Genomic DNA, 21,006 nt, shown 5'->3' with positions numbered 1-21,006 from the left:
ATCCTCGCCAGCATCTGCAGTTTCTTGAATTGTTCATTTTAGCTGCTCTGAGTGGTGTAAGGTGGTATCTCATTGTGGCTTTGATTTGTATTTCCCTGATGATGAGTGACATTGAGCATCGTTTCATGTGTCTGTTGGCCATCTGGATGTCTTCTTTGGAACAGTGTCTATTCATGTCTTCTGCCCATTTGTTCACTGGATTATTTGTTTTTCGGGTGTTGAGTTTGGTAAGTTATTTATAGATTCAGGATACTAACCCTTTATCCGATATGTCATTTGCAAATATCTTTTCCCATTCTGTCGGTTGCCTTTTAGTTTTTGTTGATTGAGGAAAGGGCAGATTTGAACAGCACTGTAGACCTAATAGACCTAACAGGCACACACAGAACATTCTATCCAACAACAGCAGAATCAGAATACATGTTCTTTTCTTTATGTATGTTTTTTTTTTTTTACTTTTTTAAAGAAAGAGAGAGAGAAAGAGAGGGAGAGAATTCCTAGCTGAACATGGAGCCCAACGTGGGGCTTGATCCCATGACCCTGGGATCATGACCTAAGCTGAAATCAAGAGCAGGACGGTCAACTGAATGAACCACCACGATGCCCCTACGCATTCCTTTCACATAAACATGGAATGTTATATAGGTTAGAACACATGTTATGCCAGAAAGCAAGTCTTAGAAAATTCAATAGGATTGATATCATATCAATGTCTTCTCTGTCCACGATGGCATGAAACTTGAAATCAGTAATAAGAGGAAAACTAGAAAAATTACAAACACATGGATATTAGACAACACTGTCCTGAACAACCAGTGGATTGAAGAATAAATGAAAGGAGAAATATGTTTCCTCAGAGCACCTGGGTGTCTCAGTTAGTTGAAGATCCAACTTTGGCTCAGGTCATGATCTCCCAGTTTATGAGTTTGAGCCCCACATCAGGCTCACTGATATCAGCCTGTCAGTGCAGAACCCACTTCAGATCCCCTGTCCCCCTCTTTGTGCCCCATCCCCACCCAATTGCACTCTCCCAAAAAATAAATAGATATTTAAAAAAAAGTTTCCTCAAGAAAGACAAATGAAGAAAAACAACATACCATATCCCGTAACTTATGGGATACAGCAAAAGCAGTTCTAAGAGGGAAGTTTACAGCAGTAAATGCCTACATTAGGAAGCAAAAAAGATCCTTAATAAACAACCTAGCTCTGACCCTTAAAGAATATGGGAAAGGAAAACAAACTGAGCCTAAAGTTAGTCAAATAAAATAATTAATAAATATTAGAGCAGACATAAATGAAATAGAGAACAGAAAACCAATATAAAAGATTAGTAAACAGAGTTGGTTATTTGAAAAGATAAACAAAATTAACAAACCCATAGCTAGATTAGCCAAAGAAAAAAATATAGTAACTTCTAATTTAGAAATTATAAGTGAAAAAAGAGTTGTTAAAAACTGATACAACAGAAATTGATAGGATCATGAAGGACCACTCTGAATAGCTATAATCCAACAAACTGGAAAACCTAGAAGAAATGGGAAAATTATTAGAAACATACGATTTACTAAGACTAAATCAGGAAGAAACAGAAAATCTGGTAGACCAATTACTATAAAGGAGATTGATTCAGTAATCAAAAATTACTCAACATAGAAGTGCCCAGGACCAGATGACTTTTCTGGTGAATTTTACCACACATTTGAAAAGGAATCAACACAATTCCTTCTCAAACTCTTCCAAAAAATTAAAGAGGATGGAACAGTCCCAAACTCATTTTAGGAGGCTAGCACTATCCTGATACCAAAACCAGGAAAGGACACAGCTAGAAAAGAAAACTATAGGTCAATAACCCTGATAAATATTGATGCAAACATTCTCAATAAAATACTAACAAACTGAAATTAGCAACACATTAAAATGATGGTATGCTATGATCAGGTGGGATTTATTTCTGGATGCAAACATGTTTCAATACACACAAATCAATCAATGTGATACATTACATTAATGGAAAGAAAGAATCTCAGTAGATGCAGAAAAAGCATTTGACAAAATTCAACATCCATTTATGATAAAAATTCTTAATAAATTAGGTATATAAGGAACATATCTCAACATAGTAAAGGCATTATATGAAAATTCCACAGCTAACATCATACACAGTGTTGAAAAGTTGGAAGTTTTTTCTCTAATATCAGGAACAAGACAAGGGTGTCCACTTTCATCAGTTCTATTCAACATAGTACTAGAAGTCCTAGCTAGAGCAATCAGGTAAGAAAAAAATAAAGGTATAAGAATTAAAAAGGAAGAAGTAAAATTGTCTCTATTTGCAGATGACATCTTTGTATAGAAAATCCTAAAGATTCAACCAAAAAAACCTAAAACAAAATGAAACAAACAAACACCACTTGTTAGATTTAATTGATAAATTCAGTAAAGTTACAGGATACAAAATGAATATTCAAAAATTACTAGCATTTCCATACATTAACAACAAAATTTTTGAAAAATAAATAAATAAATCCTATTTTACAATGACATCAAAAACGTTAAAATGCTTAGGAACATACTTAAATAAGGAGTTGAAATATCTAACTACAAAACACTGAAGACAAATCAAAGAAGACACAAATAAATGGAAAGGTATTTCATGTTCCTGGGTTAGCAGAATTAATATTGTTAAAATGTCAATATTACCGAAAGCCATTTATAGATTATGTTATCCCTATGAGGATTTCAATGACATTTTTTACAGAAATTGAAAATACTCCTGATTTGTATGGATCACAGAAATCCCTAGAGAGCCAAATAAATCATAAGAAGAAAAAAGCAGGAGGCAGGACACTTTTTTATTTCCATCTATACTATAAATCTGTAGTTATCATGGGCACCTGGGTGGCTCAATCCGTTAAGCATTGACGCCATTGGCTCAGGTCATGATCTTATGGTTCATGAGTTCGAGCTCCTCATCAAGCCCTGTGTCAATGGTGTGAAGCCTGCTTGGGATTCTTTCTCTTTTCCTCTCTTTGCCCCTTCTGCTTTCTTTCTGTCTCTCACAATAAATCAATAAACTTAGAAAAAGTTATAGTCATCAAAATAGTATGGTACTGGAATAAAAACAGATAAATGGAACAGAATTAAGGGCCCAGAAATTAACCCAAACATATATGGTCAAGTAATAGTTGACAGTGGAGCTAGAATACTTAATGGAAAAAAGAAAGTTTCTTCAATAAGTGGTTCTGGGATAATTGGGTACCATATTGTAAAAGAATGAAACTCAACCCATATTTTATACCACTTGCAAAAATTCCCTTGAAATAGATTAAAGAGTTAAATATAAGACCTGAAACCATGAAAATCCCAGAAACAAACTAGAGAATAACACTCCTTGACATGGATCTTGGTAATGATTTTTTGGATGTAACACTTTAACCACAAGAAACAAAATAAAATATATAGTGGGGCTATGTAAAACTAAAAAAGTTTTTTTTTCTGCACAGCAAAAGAAACTATCAACAAAATGAAAAGATAACATACAGAATGGGGAAAAAAAAGTATCTGCAAACCTTGTATCTGATAAGGAGTTAATATCCAATATATTTAAAGAATCATACAACTCAATACATATGTACATACAGACATACGTACATACATACATACATACATACATGCATAATACATACTCCAATTTAAAAATTGGCAAAGGAACTGAATAAACATTTCTTCAAAGAAGATACTCAAATGGCCAACAGATATATAAAAAGATGCTCAACATCATTAGTAATTAGAGAAATGCAAATTAAAATTCAGATATTACCTCATGTGTGTTAGAATGACCACCGTCAAAAAGACAAGAGATAAATGCTGGTGTGGATGTGGGGAAAAAGAGCCCTTGTGCACCGTTGGTGGGATTGTAACTTGGACAGCAGTGTGAAGGATCCTCAAAAATAAAAATTGAACTACAGTATGGTCTTTCAATTCCGTTTCTGAGAATATAGCCAAAAGAAATGAAAACACTAACTTTAAAAAGGTATCTTCAGGGGCGCCTGGGTGGCTCAGTCGGTTGAGCATCTGACTTCAGCTCAGGTCATGATCTCAAGGTTCGTGCGTTTGAGCCCTGCGTCGGGCTCTGTGCTGATCACTCAGAGCCTGGAGCTGCTTTGAATTCTGTGTCTCACTCTCTCTCTGTCCTCCCCCGCTCACTCTGTCTCTCTCTCACACACAAAAATAAATAAACATAACAAAAAATTAAAAACATACCTTCACCCCCATGTTCATAGCACCATATGTATAATACCATTCATTGACACAACCTAAGTGTCCACTGATGGATGCATGGATAAAGAAAATGTGGATTGTAGAGTGTGTGTGTTGTATCTGTGTGTACATACACACACATATGTATACAGATGTATATATACATGTGTATATATACACACACTATATATATTGTATTAAATTAGTATAATTGGATATTATTCAAGCAGAATAAATGAGAAAACCCTACCATTTGTGAAGACATGGATGGACCTTTGAAGGCATTATGCTAAATGAAATAAATCAGACAGAAAAGATAAATACTACATGGTCTCACATATATGTGTAATCTTTTTTAAAAAAATGTTTTTTAATGTTTATTTATTTTTGAGAGAGAGAGAGTGAAAGTAGGGGAGGAGCAGAGGGAAATGGAGACACAGTGTGTAATCTTAAACAAACAAAAAAACAAACCCTCCTAGAAAAAGAGATCAGACTTATGCTTGCCAGAGACAGAGGGTGGGGAGGTGGTAGAAACAGAGGAAGGTGGTCAAAAGATAAAAACTTCCAGTTTTAAAATAAATAAGTAAATAAATATGTACATAAGTACATAAGGATGTAATATGTAGCATGATGACTATAGCTGACACTGCTCTGTGATATATAGGGAAGTTCAGAGAGTAAATCCTATGCGTGCCTGGGTGGCTCAGTCAGTTGAGTCACTGTTGATTTCAGCTCAGGTCATGATGTCACAGTTTGTGGAATCGAGCCCTGCATCAGGCTCTGCACTGACAGCACGGAGCCTGCTTGGGATTCTCTCTGCTTTTCTCTCTCTGCCCCTCCCCTGCTCGTGCTCTCTCTCTCTCAAAATAAATAAACATTTTAAAAGAAAAAAAGAGTAAATCCTAAGAATCCTCATCACAAAAAGAAATTTCTTTTTTACTTTTTCTTTTTTTCTTTATATTTTTATTTTATTTATCTGGTAAGATGGACATTAGCTAAACCTATTGTGTTCATCATTTCACAATAATGTAAATCAAACTATCATGCTGTATGTTTTAAACTTACATAGTGATGTATGTCAGTTATTTTTCGATAAAACTGGGAAAAAAATCAGAGGCATTTCAATAGGTTGGTTTTATTTTATTGAGAATCAGAAAGAAAAAAAGTTAAGTAACTTAAGTAGCACCCCCTTGGTTCCACATTCTAACCTAACGTAAACATAATTTTTGTTAAACAAGACATCTTTTACCTCAGATGAATTTGGCCAAAAAAGCAGGTTATAGAAAAAAAGTAAACTCCTAATCTTCCAGCTAAAATTTCTCGGTAATCCTTAATATTTTTTCCTCGTAATTTTAAACTCTTACATTTTCAAAATTGTCTTCCACACAACATTTTAGAAACTCTGCTTACTTAGGGGCGCCTGGGTGGCGCAGTCGGTTAAGCGTCCGACTTCAGCCAGGTCACGATCTCGCGGTCCGGGAGTTCGAGCCCCGCGTCGGGCTCTGGGCTGATGGCTCAGAGCCTGGAGCCTGTTTCCGATTCTGTGTCTCCCTCTCTCTCTGCCCCTCCCCCGTTCATGCTCTGTCTCTCTCTGTCCCAAAAATAAATAAACGTTGAAAAAAAAATTAAAAAAAAAAAGAAACTCTGCTTACTTGAATGTCTTTACCTGCTGAATCTTACATTGTCATAGGCATTCTGCATTTTAGTCCACTTTCTAAAATATCCAGTTTCACATAAGACTTGCTATGTGCCTGTTTTTTCTTCTTTGGGCTATCATTCTTATTCTCTTTTCAGATATCCCAATTAGTTTGACCGGTGTCAGAAAAATGCTACTAGTTTGGAGTCAAAATCATTAAAATAAGTAACATGTATTCTATCTTATTTCCCAAATGTATTCTTTTTTAAGCCAATCTCAGTTCTGGTTCATTTCTCTTCATTTCTCCATTCACATTTTATTCCCCAGTGTTATTTTCATGATGTAATCTTGTGATCATTCTCTAAATTAGAATCTGTTAGCTCAAAGCCACTGTTCTCTTGTTAGTCTGCTGTGATGGGGTGAGCTGCTACCAGATGGATAGCAGTGCTTTTGCTAAATCATTAGAATAACTGCTTTCAAATGGCCCAGATTAGTTGCAGTTTCACTTCCATAAAAATAACTTTTTAACTACATAACATATTTTGGAAGTATTAAATTCTATAAACAAACTACATAATTTAGAATAAGATTAATGAAAATGAACATACTTCCAATATTTGATACTTATACATTTTAATGACTTCTAACCAGTAATTTTTCCATGTGTCGTGTAGATTTAGCTCTTCGGGAATTTGTTAATTTATAGATTGGATCCTTATGTGGCTTTAACAAAGCTCTGTGTCAAATAACTTTTCAGGCTTCTTGTTAAATATGGCAAGATGAACAAAATCATTTATCACTGCTATATTCTAGAACCCCACTTACCTAACAGTAAAGGAATAAAAAAGGCATAAACTCTCAAGGATGAGTATAATAGGGAAGGATCTGGCAGCTAAATAGAAATGTCACCAAATGTTGGGAGCCGGGAAGCAGACAGATGAGGGTTTTCACCGAGCAGAGTGGAAACCAGCTGAGAGTTCCCTTGCAGTTGAAAGATCTGCAGGAAGCAAATCAGTTTACATGGCGCAGCTGGAGGAGACACACAGCTATGTGGTTATCACATTTTCGCCTCTTCCAGGGCTCGGAGGAAGATATTTCACTGTCTTCTATGCAGTTATATTGGAGCCATTTGACTGATTTGGCCAATGAAATGTAGACAGAAGTAATGTAAGCCACTTCTAGGCTAAAGTTCTAAATCACTTTGGGCCATCTTCCTCCTCTGCCTTCCCTTCCTGAAGCTCCACGTGGAAGCCGTGTATTCTAGACAGTGAATATGTAACATGAACACAAACTAGACCCTTAAGTCTTCAGGTAGAGTGCCTCCTAGGAGAGTTCGCACTGAGCTGTATGCAAAAGGAAAATGAACAGTTATTTTGCTAAATCGTTCAGATTTCAGGGTTTATTGCCACAACCTATTTGATTCTAAGATTCTTTTAAAAAAATTTTTTTAATGCTTTACTCATTTTCTGAGAGAGAAAGAGAGCAGGGGAGGGGCAGAGAGAGAGAGAGATAGAGAGGGAGACACAGAATTCGAAGCAGGCTCCACGGCCCAGAGCCTGACATGGGGCTCGAACTCACGAACCATGAGATCATGGCCTGAGCTGTAGTCAGACGTTTAACTGACTGAGCTACCCAGGTGCCCCAAGATTCTTTTTTTTTTTTTTTAACATTTATTCATTTTTGAGAGACAGAGACAGAGTGTGAGTGCTGGAGGGGCAGAGAGAGAGGGAGACACAGAATCTGAAGCAGGCTCCAGGCTCTGAACTGTCAGCACACAGCCTGACGGGGGGCCTGAACTCACGGATGATGAGATCACAACCTGAGCTGAAGTCGGACATTTAACTGACTGAGGCACCCAGGCGCCCCATTAATACAAGATTCTTGGGAGGCCTAACAATTATAGGCGCTAAGTAACTCTGATGATAGATGTGTCCAATAGGCCTAAAAGTTACTCCCTTACCTATAGAATGTAGTGTAAACATGAAACATCATTCTGTGAATATGCAGATGGAATGCAGATCTATATGTAGTTTGTGAGAGTGCCCTGACAGCTCCCTTCCTCCAATCAGCTTTCATGGAGCTAACATCCAGGACTATACAATGAAGCAAGGACAGGGGAATTCCCATCTTGGGAAAAAGGTGAGCGTTAGGCAGTCTACCCTAATGGACAAACAATGTGAACGGTCACTTCACAAGAGATGAAGTCTGAATAGTCATTAAAGATTCAAGAAGAATATAAAGCTCAATGGTAAGCTCAAAAAACAAATGTAATTTTCCAACATTTTGAAAAAAGTAAGTCTGATAATACCTCTTTAAGGCATGTAAGAAAGGAGAAATCTCATAATGCCTAGTACATTTGATTATATGAATATTTATGGCCCAACTCAAGGCAAAAATACTGAAGAAAATATTTTACACATGTGTAGGACAGAGACATAAAAAGAGGCTCAATTCATAATCCTTTGGAATTGCAAGAAATTAACCACAACCAAAAGGTGCAGTAATGGGAAAATGAATAAATGAATTGCTATATACTCATACAAACAGTAAAAATAAATGAACATTATCTGTATTTGTCAACATAGATAGATCTAAAAGTTATAATATTAAGTGAGGAAAATAATTTCCAGAATAATATGTTTATTAAAACATTTAAGTAAGACATTTAGCAACATGCAAGACAATGAATGCTATATGATAGTTATGAGCATATACATATTTATCTAAAGTATAAAAACATTGTAGAGAATACTAAAAATCAATGTCAGGTTAGTGGCTGTGTCTGAAAAAGACAGCTTGAAATGCATCACAAGAGACATAGGGAACTTTATCTGAATTTGTAATTTTTGTTTATTTAACAAAATTTGACATAAATGTTCATTTCTGCTAGTAAAGTCTTGGAGTATGTGTTATATAAGTCTACTTTTCTGAATGTTTGAGGTATTTAACATTATTTTAACTGTTGAAGTTTTGATGAAGGGAGGATACCTTTCCTTGATTTTTATCTTATACGAGTTTCTGTTCTTTTTTTTCTAAATAAAGAGATTTCCTTATATTTCCATAGGAAGTAAGAATTATTAGAGTAATTTTTAGTTTCAGTGATTTCCTTTACAGTGAATACTTATGAAGTAATTTACAAATGATGTGTCCTGTATATGTCAAGGAGATATAATTACATAGCATCTCTTTTTTAAAAAGACAAATCCACAGTTTATGTCTGTTTTATTAAAAATACCACCTTCTATGAAAAGTTTTATTCCCATTTCTATGTGTAGACATAATATTTCTTATGGGCTTTAGTTTATAAGGTGATTTTACACATACTAAAAGTTATTATGACTATGATAGGGGGTGAGTAAATCACATTTTATTATTTTTTCCTGCAGATAGTGAAGCTAAGTAGCCGGGAGACTAAGGTCATGCTAACATATTGTGATGCAAACTTCAAGTCTCAAATATTTCTTATTCACCACTTAGTGCTTGTCTACCTATTCCAGTAAAATGGAATTTCACTGATCAAAGTAGACCAGGGATCTATGTGGCAGCTTTTATGATTTTTTTTAACCAAGAAGGTAGGTTTGTGAGAATAACACTAAAAATAAGTAAATATGGGCACCTGCGTGGTTCAGTCGGTTAAGCGTCTGACTCTTGGTTTCGGCTCAGGTCGTGATCTCATGGTTCATGAGTTTGAGCCATGCATTGGACTCTGCTGACAGTATGGAGCCTGGTTGGGATTCTCTGTCTCCCTCTCTCTTTGCCCCTTCCCTGCCCATGCTCTCAAAAATAAATAAACATTAAAAAAAATAAGTAAGTAAATATGTAATCAGTGGAACATATGCTCTTCCTAGTTCCAAAAATTAGGATCCCTTTTCAAAAATGCAAAATTTCCTGATTATTCCCTGCAACTCCTTGCAAGTCTTGTTATCCATTCTACTGATCCGGTAGGAAAATCATTCTGGGGAAGATGAGCAACCGAGAGTGAAAGCTGGTAAATGGGAAGAACCAAACCCAAACCACCACAACTGTAGACAGAGAACTGTATCGTGTGGGACCTTCTTTATAAAAGGAATTAAGTCCATCTTGGAAGGTGAGACTTTTCTCTAAAACATGCAAATTTTGTGTATTTCTAAAAACACACAAATTGAAAAACATCACTAAATTTCTGTATTAGTGTGCTAGGGATGCCTTAACAAAGTATCACTGACTGGGTGGCTGAAACAACAGAAATTAATTTTCTCACTGTTCTGGAGTCTGGAGAGTTCAAGATCAGGTGTCAATAGGTTGGTTTCTTCTGAGCTCTCTCTCTTTTGCTTGTAGACAGTTGTCTTCTCTCTGTGTCTTCACATAGTCCTCTTTCTCTGTATCTGTTTCCTAATCTCTTCTTGTAAGGAGACCATTCATACTGGATTCGGGCTAACCCTAGTGACCTCATTTTAACTTAATACCCTTTCTAAAGACTCTTCAAATAGAGACACATTCTCAGGTACTGAGGGTTAGTACTTCAATATATGAATTTGGAAGCCCATAACAATTTCTGAAAAGTGAAAACCTAGAAACTTCTTGATGTTTCTGTTGTATTATACACCAAAAGAGACAGTCTTCTCCCCGTACCTCCACAATGCACAGAGACAGTACATTCTGATACAGGTGGGGCATTTTCAAGAGAGGTTCTTCCTAGTATGTCTTAACCCCAAGCTCCCAAAATGTAACATTGGAGTGAGCAATGGTAATAAGGTATACATTGTCTTTTTTCATTTTGAAAGGAATATGATCTGAATAGACTTGAATACACACACACACACACACACACACACACACACACACACACGGTTTATCTTATATCGTTGTGACTTCTGAAAGCCACACTAACTCTCCATGGCTTCATGAAGGAATGAAAGATATCAATATGGAAACCTCACTATAATTTGCTTAAATTTGATCATGTTTTATTCTCCCCTGCACATAACCTTCTATAATCCTTTTCCCTGTTGTTGACTCTTCCTTATCAGCATTATTTTCACAAGTCAGAAACATGCAGAACAACCATTACCTAATCCTGATTAGTTCATTACTCCACCAGATTTCACTCGCCCACTTTGGGAAGTCAGTATTTGAACATATATTGACTTGTGTTCCTGTCAAAATTATCCTTTTCTTCCCCAAGGTAATGGATGCCTTTGACATAATAAGGAAAAGGCTAACAAAAAAAAAAGTAAAAAAAAAAAAAAAAAGAACACTGATTAATATGTAAAATATTATTTTCCTGGTGGGGTCTGATTTTCCTCAGTTAAAATTATTTAATGCTCAGTTAAATCCAAATTTCTTAGCTGATGACGTGAAGTCTTTCCAGACATAATTTTGAAGAATTCACAAACCTAGTATCTATCCACTTTCCTCTTTGAACTTTATGCTTTATAAATTGACAAATTATGACAGTTGACAAATTGGTTTTTACTTCCCCCTGCCCTTTGGTGTGCTTATAAATGTTTAAGTACCTGTTCTTGGGGGTGGGGTGTCAGGGTAAGGTGGGGCTGGGGGGCTTGATTAGTAGCATCTGTTGATTTTTGCAGTGGAAATACTCCTACCATGGCCATTTTTAAGCTGAGTGAAATCAACTGGCTTGCAAAATTCGTGAAAAGTTGCTAGTTAGTTCTTGTGAAACAGTACATCCAGCTCTGGCATAACACTGGTTTCCATCCCCACAAAGTTTTATATCAAGGCTTCAAATATACTATTTTGGTGACCTAAAATAGTCTTCTTTCTGTGCCTGGGAAGCTCCTATCAATCTTTAAAAGAAATGCAACTCATATGTCCTTCTCTCTTAGAAACCCTCACCCCCTCCCATCCTCCTGGCCTTTCCAGATGGTCTATTACTGACTCATCAACTTTTCTCCTCATCATTATAAATTATTTCATGTTGAATTCATCACATTATCACTTATCCCATCTCTTTATTTATTTGTTTCCCAACTAGATTGTTAGTATTTGATAGCACCTGAATTTTGCAAATGAGGAACCTGATGCTCAGAGCCTAACGGTGTGGGGAAACATGATACCACATTTGTTTTTTTCATAGCCCAGAATGAAAAGAGTGGATAGATCAATACTCTACAGCTTACCTTTACCTTTGTTTGACCTTAGACAAATGGTTTAGCCTTCTTGAGCTTAAATTTTCTACAATTGGAGATAATAATACATAAACTCATGGGATTGTTGCGAAAAAGTACCTGTGAGATACAGCACAGTGTGTGTGACACGTGGGAACCAGTCAGTAAATGGCAGCTGTAAGTTATAGTGCAGGTGACAACACACTAGAAGAACCTCCTTCTTCGTCTTCTTCTTTTTTTTTTGTATTTTATTATATTTTTTTATTTTAATTTTTTACATTTAAATTTTAGCTAGTTAACATACAGTACGATATTGGTTTCAGGAGTGGAATTCATCATTTACAACACCCAGCGCTCATCACAAGTAGCCTCCTTAAGGCCCATCACCCCTCTAGCCCATCAACCCCATCCCCCACCCATTTCCCTCCATCAACCCTCAGTTTATTCTCTATCAGTAAGAGTCTCTTGCGGTTTGTTTCCCTCTTTCCTCTCCCCCACCCTCCCACATGTTCATCTGTTTTGTTTCTTTAATTCCACATATGACTAAAATCATATGGTATTTGTCTTTTTTTGATTGATTTTGCTTAGCATAATACATTAGCTCCATCCTCATTGTTGCAAATGGCAAGATTTCATTCTTTTTGATGGCTGAGTAATATCCCATTCTATATGTGTACCACATCTTCCTTATCCATTCATCAGTCAGTGCACATATGGGCTCCCTCTGTAGTTTGGTTGTTGCTGGTAATGTCGTTATTTCTCATAATGCTTTGCACAAGGTATAAGTGTGTACATGTGTGTTTTGCTAGAGTGAAATCACTTCACAGTTGCAGATAAAAGAGAACATACATTTTTAAGATGTATGTTCTTCATTATTTTATCATGATGCCTCTAACATTTTTTAAAATCCTTTGAAAGCTCATATCAAATTTCAGGGTTTTTTTCCCCCTTAACAGGCACTTCATAATGTTGGTTGCATCTGTTTAATCTACACCCTACTGTTTTTTTTCTTCTATTCTTTCAGCCTTTGCACACAAGACTCCTTCCCTTTGACTGTCCAGTCCTGCATCATGCCGAAAGACTGTGAAACCACTGAGTGGTCGTCTTGGAGCCCTTGCTCCAAGACGTGTCGTTCAGGAAGTCTCTCACCAGGATTCAGAAGCAGGAGCCGGAATGTGAAGCACATTGCTATTGGAGGTGGAAAGGAATGCCCTGAACTTCTTGAGAAAGAGGCCTGCATTGTTGAAGAACTTTTGCAGCCATGTCCCAGGTATTGTGCATTCTTTGGGATGAGTATTCAGTGTTCTACAAAACCTCATTTTATGTGGTGTAGGGATCTCAACAACAATAACAGTAGCTGTGACTTTTTTAAAAAATTTTTTAACGTTTATTTATTTTTGAGACAGAGACAGAGCATGAACAGGCGAGGGTCAGAGAGAGAGGGAGACACAGAATCTGAAACAGGCTCCGGGCTCTGAGCTGTCAGCACAGAGCCTGACGCGGGCTCGAACTCAAAGACTGTGAGATCATGACCCAAGCTGAAGTCAGACGCTCAACCGACTGAGCCACCCAGGCGCCCCAGTAGCTGTGACTTCTAACTGTTGTGTCTTTACTCAGTATAGAGATCCATACTAAGCAGTCTAGCACAGTGCTTTAAGAGCATGGGCTGTGTTGATTCCCTGGGCTCTAATCCTATTTCTGTGATTTTCTAAATTTGTGAACTTCAGCAAGGAACTTAAGTATAGTGCCTTAGTTTACTCATTTAGCACTACTAACTTCATCCAGAACCTGGCACATAATAATTGCTCAATAACCATTAGTTATCATTGCCTGACATGTCACACCTGATTTTTGTAACAAGAGGCTATTCATAGCATCGTCATTTTGTAAATGAGGCTGTTGTTGCTTAAATATTTTTTCATGTCACATAGCTAATGGATGGTGACACCCCAGTTCTAATGCAGTTCTGTCTCTAAATGTTACTGCTACCCTATGAAACTGTTTCTAATATACAGTCCCTAATACATTGTCTAATGTATACAGAGTCAATCCCTAATACATGCTACCCTATGACATTGTCTCTAATGCAGAGAATTTTGAGAAAAACATTGACCTAGATTAGTAGCTGTATTTTAATATTTTTATATTGTTTATATTTTGCCTGACTGTAGGTATGACCCTTGGTGAAGGCCTCCAGTATATTTTTCTCTGTGTTCTTGTATTATGGTAGGCCAAGTCTGATAATGACATAAGTCATTTGCACCTGGCTATTCAGAAGTCTTTGGGGGACAAATCTGTGGTAATTCCTGCTGGACAGCTGCCCTGAGCTCTATCTGTTAAATATGTAGCTATTTTAGATAGACCTTTCCTATTGTTTTTTTGTAGTTTGTAGAATTTGAGAATCAGTTCCCCAGTGAAAAGTAAAATGAGGCAAAAAAAATATCTTCTTGTAGCAATTAATCTAACAGTCAAACTCAACAGGCATTATTGATGAGCTTAGCTATTTCTTGCACCTGAAATAATGTGTATATTGGGTGGGGCAGGGGTAGAGGAATAAAGGGACAAATGCCTGTTGTCAGATTCTTAGCCACTCACTTCCTCCACTTCACCATTGAAATCAGTGTGCATTCAAGTCTTCACATACTGATTGTTCATTTTTTACCAAGTTGACCCCTTAGATTCATATCATTCTGTACCTCAGAAGCAGAAGAGATAGATGTAGTTTATTATCCTTTACAGATTAACTTACTGTCTCACAGAATTCTCCCTAGTTGTGTATGTGTCCAGTCTTTAAAAACACTGATATTAGGGGGTGCCTGGGTGGCTCAGTTACATGTCTGACTCTTGATTTTTGGGTCAGGTTGTGATCTCACAGTTGTGAGATGGAGTCCACATCAGGCTCCATGCTGGGTGTGGTGCCTGCTTAAGATTCTCCTACTTCTCCCTCTGTCCCTCCCGTGCTCACAGTCTTACACTCTTTCTCTCTCTAAAAATAAAATGAAAACACTGATACTAAGGGACAGCATGGGATTTGGAAATGACATAAAGCCTGAGATCTTTGTTCTTTTTGATTTTGGGTAGACCTGGATCAAAATTATATTACCATCATTTATTAATTATGTGTTTTGGGGAAAGCTATACAACTTCTATAAGACATTTCCCTTTTCAATAAAATGTGTCTAATTATACTGCCTGTGTTGAGGGTTGAACACCTGCAGACGAGGTATGTAAACTGTCAGTCTCAGTACTCAGCACATAGAAGCACTACCAAGATGGCAACCCTTATTGTTGCTGTTTGGAGGTGTGTTCATTTCCTCCGGAAAGAAACTACCTCCTTTCCTTTGAAGGCATACTATGGTAATTTAAAGAGGTAGGAAATTATTTCTTCTGGGTAATGTGAAATCTTTTTCTCTATGGAGGCCTAATTCAGAAGGGTTCTCAATGTTAGGCTTCTAGGAATAGAATCTAGGTTTAATGATGAAATAGACATTGATCCCCTTTTCCTTCATTACTTACATGAAATGGCTAGTGACCTCTTCCAAATGTTAATTTATAGACATCCTTCCATTTTTACCTCTATTTTCTGTGTTGAAAATGGTTACAGTTTTCTTAGAAGTCAGAACAATTTCTCTCTGATGATCATGAGAAAGTTGAGTTGCATCTGTATTTGTTAAATAATGGCTACTTTTTATTGAGTACCTACTGTTCACCAATAACTATATCAGAAATTTAACAAAGATTATTTAGAAGAACATAAAATTTCTCATCAAAATAGGATAGTTTTGAGAGTAAAAGGGATGCAAACTGATGTTGTTCATATTGAAGTCTATTTGGCTCAAAGTCAGTATTCTTTCCATTACTTTCATGATAGTTGTAGTGAAGACACATACACAGATAAAGGTATATATACACATATTCATGTGTTTATATGTATCATTTTTTCCCAACAAAATAGTGTGGAATGGTAATAATTCAAGATGCATACAAGATGAATTTCTTTATTGTTCTTCATTTGATTGAACCTTAACATCTGAAAATAGATGTGACAAATTTCATTGGCGATGGACCTGACCTTCTAGTTCTGCTGTTTGGAAACATTACTTAGTTTGACATTTTTTAAAAACCTTCTCAAATGATGAATTTGTAGGAAATATGAATCTTAGAAAAGTCACTGAATACCAACCTGTGTTTCCTAGGGAGAAAGGTATGTTAGTGAATGATTCCAGGAGAATGCATAAATAACAACAAAATTAACATTGGCTGACATTCTTATTTGTCTGAAATCTGAGCTGTGGCATCTACCACAGGAAAGCACAAAGGCTGCGTACTAACTTTGGTTTCTAGTGCGACATGGTGATTAAAATTCATTGTGAACAAGGGAAATGGAAACAAAAAGTCTATTAGGGAACAAAAATGTCCATTTCTCCTTTCCCAGAATTCATGAGCAAGTCATATATATCAAGCAATCCAATTCACCATATTTCTCCCCAGCAGGAAAATGTACATTTCTGTGACTCTTCATGGTGCTTTTCTAAAGTCTCTCAGAATGCTGTTTGGCTTTTACTTTCCACCATCTTTGCTATAGGAAACATGCTCATCCATTCAATAAATGTACATTGACCTCTTGCTATGTGCCAAGTTTGTGATACCTCAGAGAACAAAATAGTCAAAGTCCTCTCCTTGTCATGGGGCTTAAATTTTAGTGAAGGTACATCAAATAAATATAATAAATAAAATAAGCTATATACTGTGTGCATGAGCTATGAAAAAAAATCAGACATTACAGTAGGGTTGCTGGGATGCTGGGATGTGGGGTCAGCTCAGGTTACAGAATTAAACAGAGTCAGTCATTACAGTTGCCTCATTTGAACTGGTGGGGGAACTTGAAGGAAGTGAGGAAATTAGCTTTTAAGTAATTAGGGGAAGAATACTCCAAGAAGAGGGAAGAGCTAGAGAAGTACCATAGGTCCTGCATATTAATACTGCTGTAAAAGTTCTTTAGCTACATAGCTTTGGGGCTATTCGTCTCACCAGCTAGACTCCAGCGGTAAACATTTTAGCTCTAAACACTACGAGTGCCAATCCCTGAGGCATGATCCCATGAAAGGAATGGTAAGCAAGAGAAGCCCATTCCACAAGTGCTCTCTGAGACCAGAACATCTTGGTAGTTCCTTGGGGCAACCAGCTTACATAAACTTGAAAAGAGACAGAAGCTAGTCTGTTACACTAACATAGGAAATTATACAACTATAAAGAAGTTAGTGTAGTACAGCCTTAGGTTTGTTTCAAGAGTATGGTTTTAACCAAGACATGTATAGACTCCAAGAAACCCCTTCCTTCAGCATTCGGGCTACTTGTAGGTTTATGTCCATTCCAACATAACATTAAGCACTCACACTGTATATTGTGAGGTGGGAATAGAAATGAGAGAGATGGGTGTGTTTATCTCCTGCCATTGGGCATCATGACCTTAGGCACTATGCTATTCTCTACCTCAAAACATTGAAAGATATGTGTTTTATAAGCTACCTTGGTACTTGTGTTTTTTCTTATGTCCTGATTAACATCTGAAGTATTCGATCCTACATCTGAACTAAGAGGATGGTGAAAATCATTCTAAGACTGTAAATAAGGTGGCCCCGTTTACTAGATAGCATAAGGAAAGTTTTATTTATTTATTTATTTATTTATTTATTTATTTATTTTTATTTTTTGAGAGAGAGAAAGAGAAAAAACAAACAGCAGAGAGAGAGGGGGGCAGAGAGAATCCCAAGTGGGCTTCACACTATCAGTGTAAAACTTGATGCAGGGCTCAAACCCATGAATCATGAGATCATGACCTGAGCTGAAAACAAGTGTGGGAAGCTTGACCAATGGAGCCACCCAAGCAGGCACCCCAGGAAAGTATTTTAAATGCTTAATGTCAGATAACTGAGGCATGACCTGATGCCGGAACAACTGTGACTCCAGATCCCTTGTGTTTATGTGGAGAGCCCATTAGGCTGAAGATACCATAACACACAAACATATTGAAAAGTGTCAATACCTTTCCTGGAAATGACACCTCAGATGACCTACCAGCAACTTTCACCACTTCACCAGGAGACAACAATTTTCATGCAAAAAAAAAAAAAAAATGGCTGTTCTGTCTCTTAAATGATCATTTAGAATTTGAAATTGAATAGAAGACAGCAGTATTAAAAGGTGACAGTGACGGATGTAGATTAAAACTCCCAAGAGATCTTAAGGCAGAAGCTGTGTGGTTGATCCTATTACATATACTGTGATATTACTGCACAGAAAAGCCAATTTGTAAAACATTGTTTCACTGTTTGGGTCTGACACTGAATAGATTGGCTCTCATGATCCATCTGTCCTTGTCTCTGGTATGCATGAATTTATCCTTACTATGATCTGTCTGTGCACACTCACACTGAGGAATGTGTCTGGGTCTCCTGCAGCCTACTTTGATTTCTCTGTACAACACCCTTCGTCCACAACCCATGACCAGCCTGATTCTCCCTAACATCTCTTTTAGGCACTCCACCCAACTTTAGATTTTCCAGAAAAAATTATTTTTCCTTGAGAAAACTCTGGGGATTAGTTGACAGATCTTTGTAGATGATATTGAAACCAGGGATAGAGCTAAGGAAAAGGATGGCAGGGAAAACTTTGCTTGATTATTGGCTTTCTTTGCCCATTGGAATTCTGTAAGTGCTGGAACAGGGTTGCTGTGTTGTGAAGAGATGTTTGTCCAACACCTGCTTCAGCCTGTCACTGTTAATTTCTAGAGAATTCAGGAGATTGAAAACGTTCAGTCTTTGTTCACTTAGTTCGTGTATATTAAGTATCTTGTAAAAGATCTTCTTTGACTTATGATGGAGTAACCTCTCAATAAACCCATGCCAGGATGAAACGATTGTAAGTTGAAAATGCATTTACTATACCTAAACCAACCATCATAGCTTAGCCTTACCTACCTTAAATGTGTTTAGAATGCTTACATTAGCTTATAGTTGGGCAAAATCATCTAACACAAAGCCTATTTTATACTAGTACTGAATATCTCATGTAATTTATTGACTACTGTACTGAAAGTGAAAAACAGAATGGTTGCATGGATACAGAATGGTTGTAAGTGTATCTATAATTTACCCTTGTGATCACATGGCTGACTGGGAGCTGCAGCTCATTGATCATGAGAGGATCAGATTGCATATTGCTGGGTGGAAAAAGATCAAAAATCAAAGTATGGTTTCTACTGAATGTGTCTCACTTTCACATCATTACACAATCAAAAATTTGTATGTTGAACTAGAGCATCCAGAACATGATTACCATATCCTTTAAGAATGTTTATAATAGGGGCGCCTGGGTGGTGCAGTCGGTTAAGCGTCCGACTTCAGCCAGGTCACGATCTCGCGGTCTGTGGGTTCGAGCCCCGCGTCAGGCTCTGGGCTGATGGCTCGGAGCCTGGAGCCTGTTTCCGATTCTGTGTCTCCCTCTCTCTCTGCCCCTCCCCCGTTCATGCTCTGTCTCTCTCTGTCCCAAAAATAAAAAAAAAACAAAAAACAAAAAAAAAAAACAAAAAACGTTGAAAAAAATTAAAAAAAAAAAGAATGTTTATAATAGTTGGTAATGTTCTTACAAATCATCCCATATGTAGGGATGTTTATTTACTTTTTTGTTCATTTACTTTTTTCCTCTACCTTCGAATGGTTAGCACCTATAAAAATGCCTGGCTCATAGTAAATGCTCAGCAAACAATGAATGAATGAGTGAATGTTCAAGTGTAGGGTAGTTCCAGAACAATATTACGCACATGGTACTTTCTTCCATGATTTTACTTATTATGTAATATGTGTGAAGGATTTAGAGTGATTTCTTATAAAGAGCAGCTGAAACTGACATCATCAAGGAGATTAAATAAGAACAACTACCCAGGGCAGGGATGGACACATGAAGCTTGATCTGATATTGTGCCCAATGGCCACCTTTCTTCTGCTAACAGTGTGCCTGGTTTTCCAGATAAGAAGTTTCTATTTTCATTCGGTTGTAAGAGTAGCTTCAGAAAGGGTGAGAAATGAGATCACAGTCTCAGTTTGTAAAAGTTTGCCTTCCAGAACAGAACGGCATGAATATCACCTACCATATCTTCTGAATCTGCTGTTGATCATCTACCACAGTGCAAACAAGCACTCTGTACCTAATAGGAACTCAGTACATTTTTTAAATGAATTCATAGATTCGTTAAGGATGATTTTTGTGTTGTTGTTGTTAACTGTTTTGATTAAACAGCTTGAGGAATAAAGGAGTCATGACCTGGAGCCCTCAGGAGACTGTGTGTTAGATAAGAAACAATGGTTTCAAATATCTATAAATTGTTTCAACAGGAGAAGACAGATGCTTTATTGAATCTATCTTTTACTGGTACATATTTTTTCATGAGTCCCTATTGTGCCACTTTAAGTCCTCTTGGATGGAAGATTTGTTCCCCTGTTAGTGTAAGAAAAGTTAACGTACTGCTAAGTGCTGTGCATAGTGATACAAGTCTATTAATAATACATATGTGGAGTTTGGCTGGCAAAGCCAGCTGCTGAAGGGCAAAGAGCTTTGCACTTCAGAGTAGCTTTCCATAATCAATGGTCTCACTGTATTCAATAAAAAATTACTAGAGCATAAAATATATAAAGCTTGATCTGTTCCCTTTATTTTGGTCGTCTGTTCAGCAAAAAAAAAAATGACAAGTTAATTCTTTTCTAAATGCATTTACAACTTTAAAAGGACAACAGACATTATCATAAATTAGTCATGCTGCAGTACACTGATTTTTAATATACACACATTTAATTTGAATACCTTGCACTAGGGTTTCAATTCCAAGATTGTTTGCAAATCTATATGTGCTTAGTCAAAACATGACCATTAACTAATGCAATTATTCTTTCAATCTGTCATCATTAAATCGCTTAAGATTCTGTTCCATGTTGCTTTGCTTTAAATCCA

General features: G+C 36.8%; 1 protein-coding gene across 1 annotated transcript in view; it reads left to right on the top strand.

The window, feature by feature from the left end:
* The window catches only part of THSD7B (thrombospondin type 1 domain containing 7B), a 749,444-nt gene that overhangs the window by 184,037 nt on the left and 544,401 nt on the right, over positions 1-21,006 (top strand). Inside the window, exon 3 of the mRNA XM_047085714.1 lies at positions 13,025-13,270. Coding sequence (XP_046941670.1) covers positions 13,025-13,270 — 246 coding nt within the window. The remainder of the gene's footprint in view (positions 1-13,024; positions 13,271-21,006) is intronic.

Source organism: Lynx rufus, unplaced genomic scaffold, assembly GCF_022079265.1.
Source record: "Lynx rufus isolate CCGP_SWC_20201006 ecotype Redwood Valley unplaced genomic scaffold, mLynRuf1.p SCAF_2, whole genome shotgun sequence".
Classification (NCBI taxonomy): Eukaryota; Metazoa; Chordata; class Mammalia; order Carnivora; family Felidae; genus Lynx; species Lynx rufus.
The sequence above is the reverse complement of the archived record's forward strand: the minus strand, read 5'-3'. Positions and strand labels throughout refer to the sequence as shown.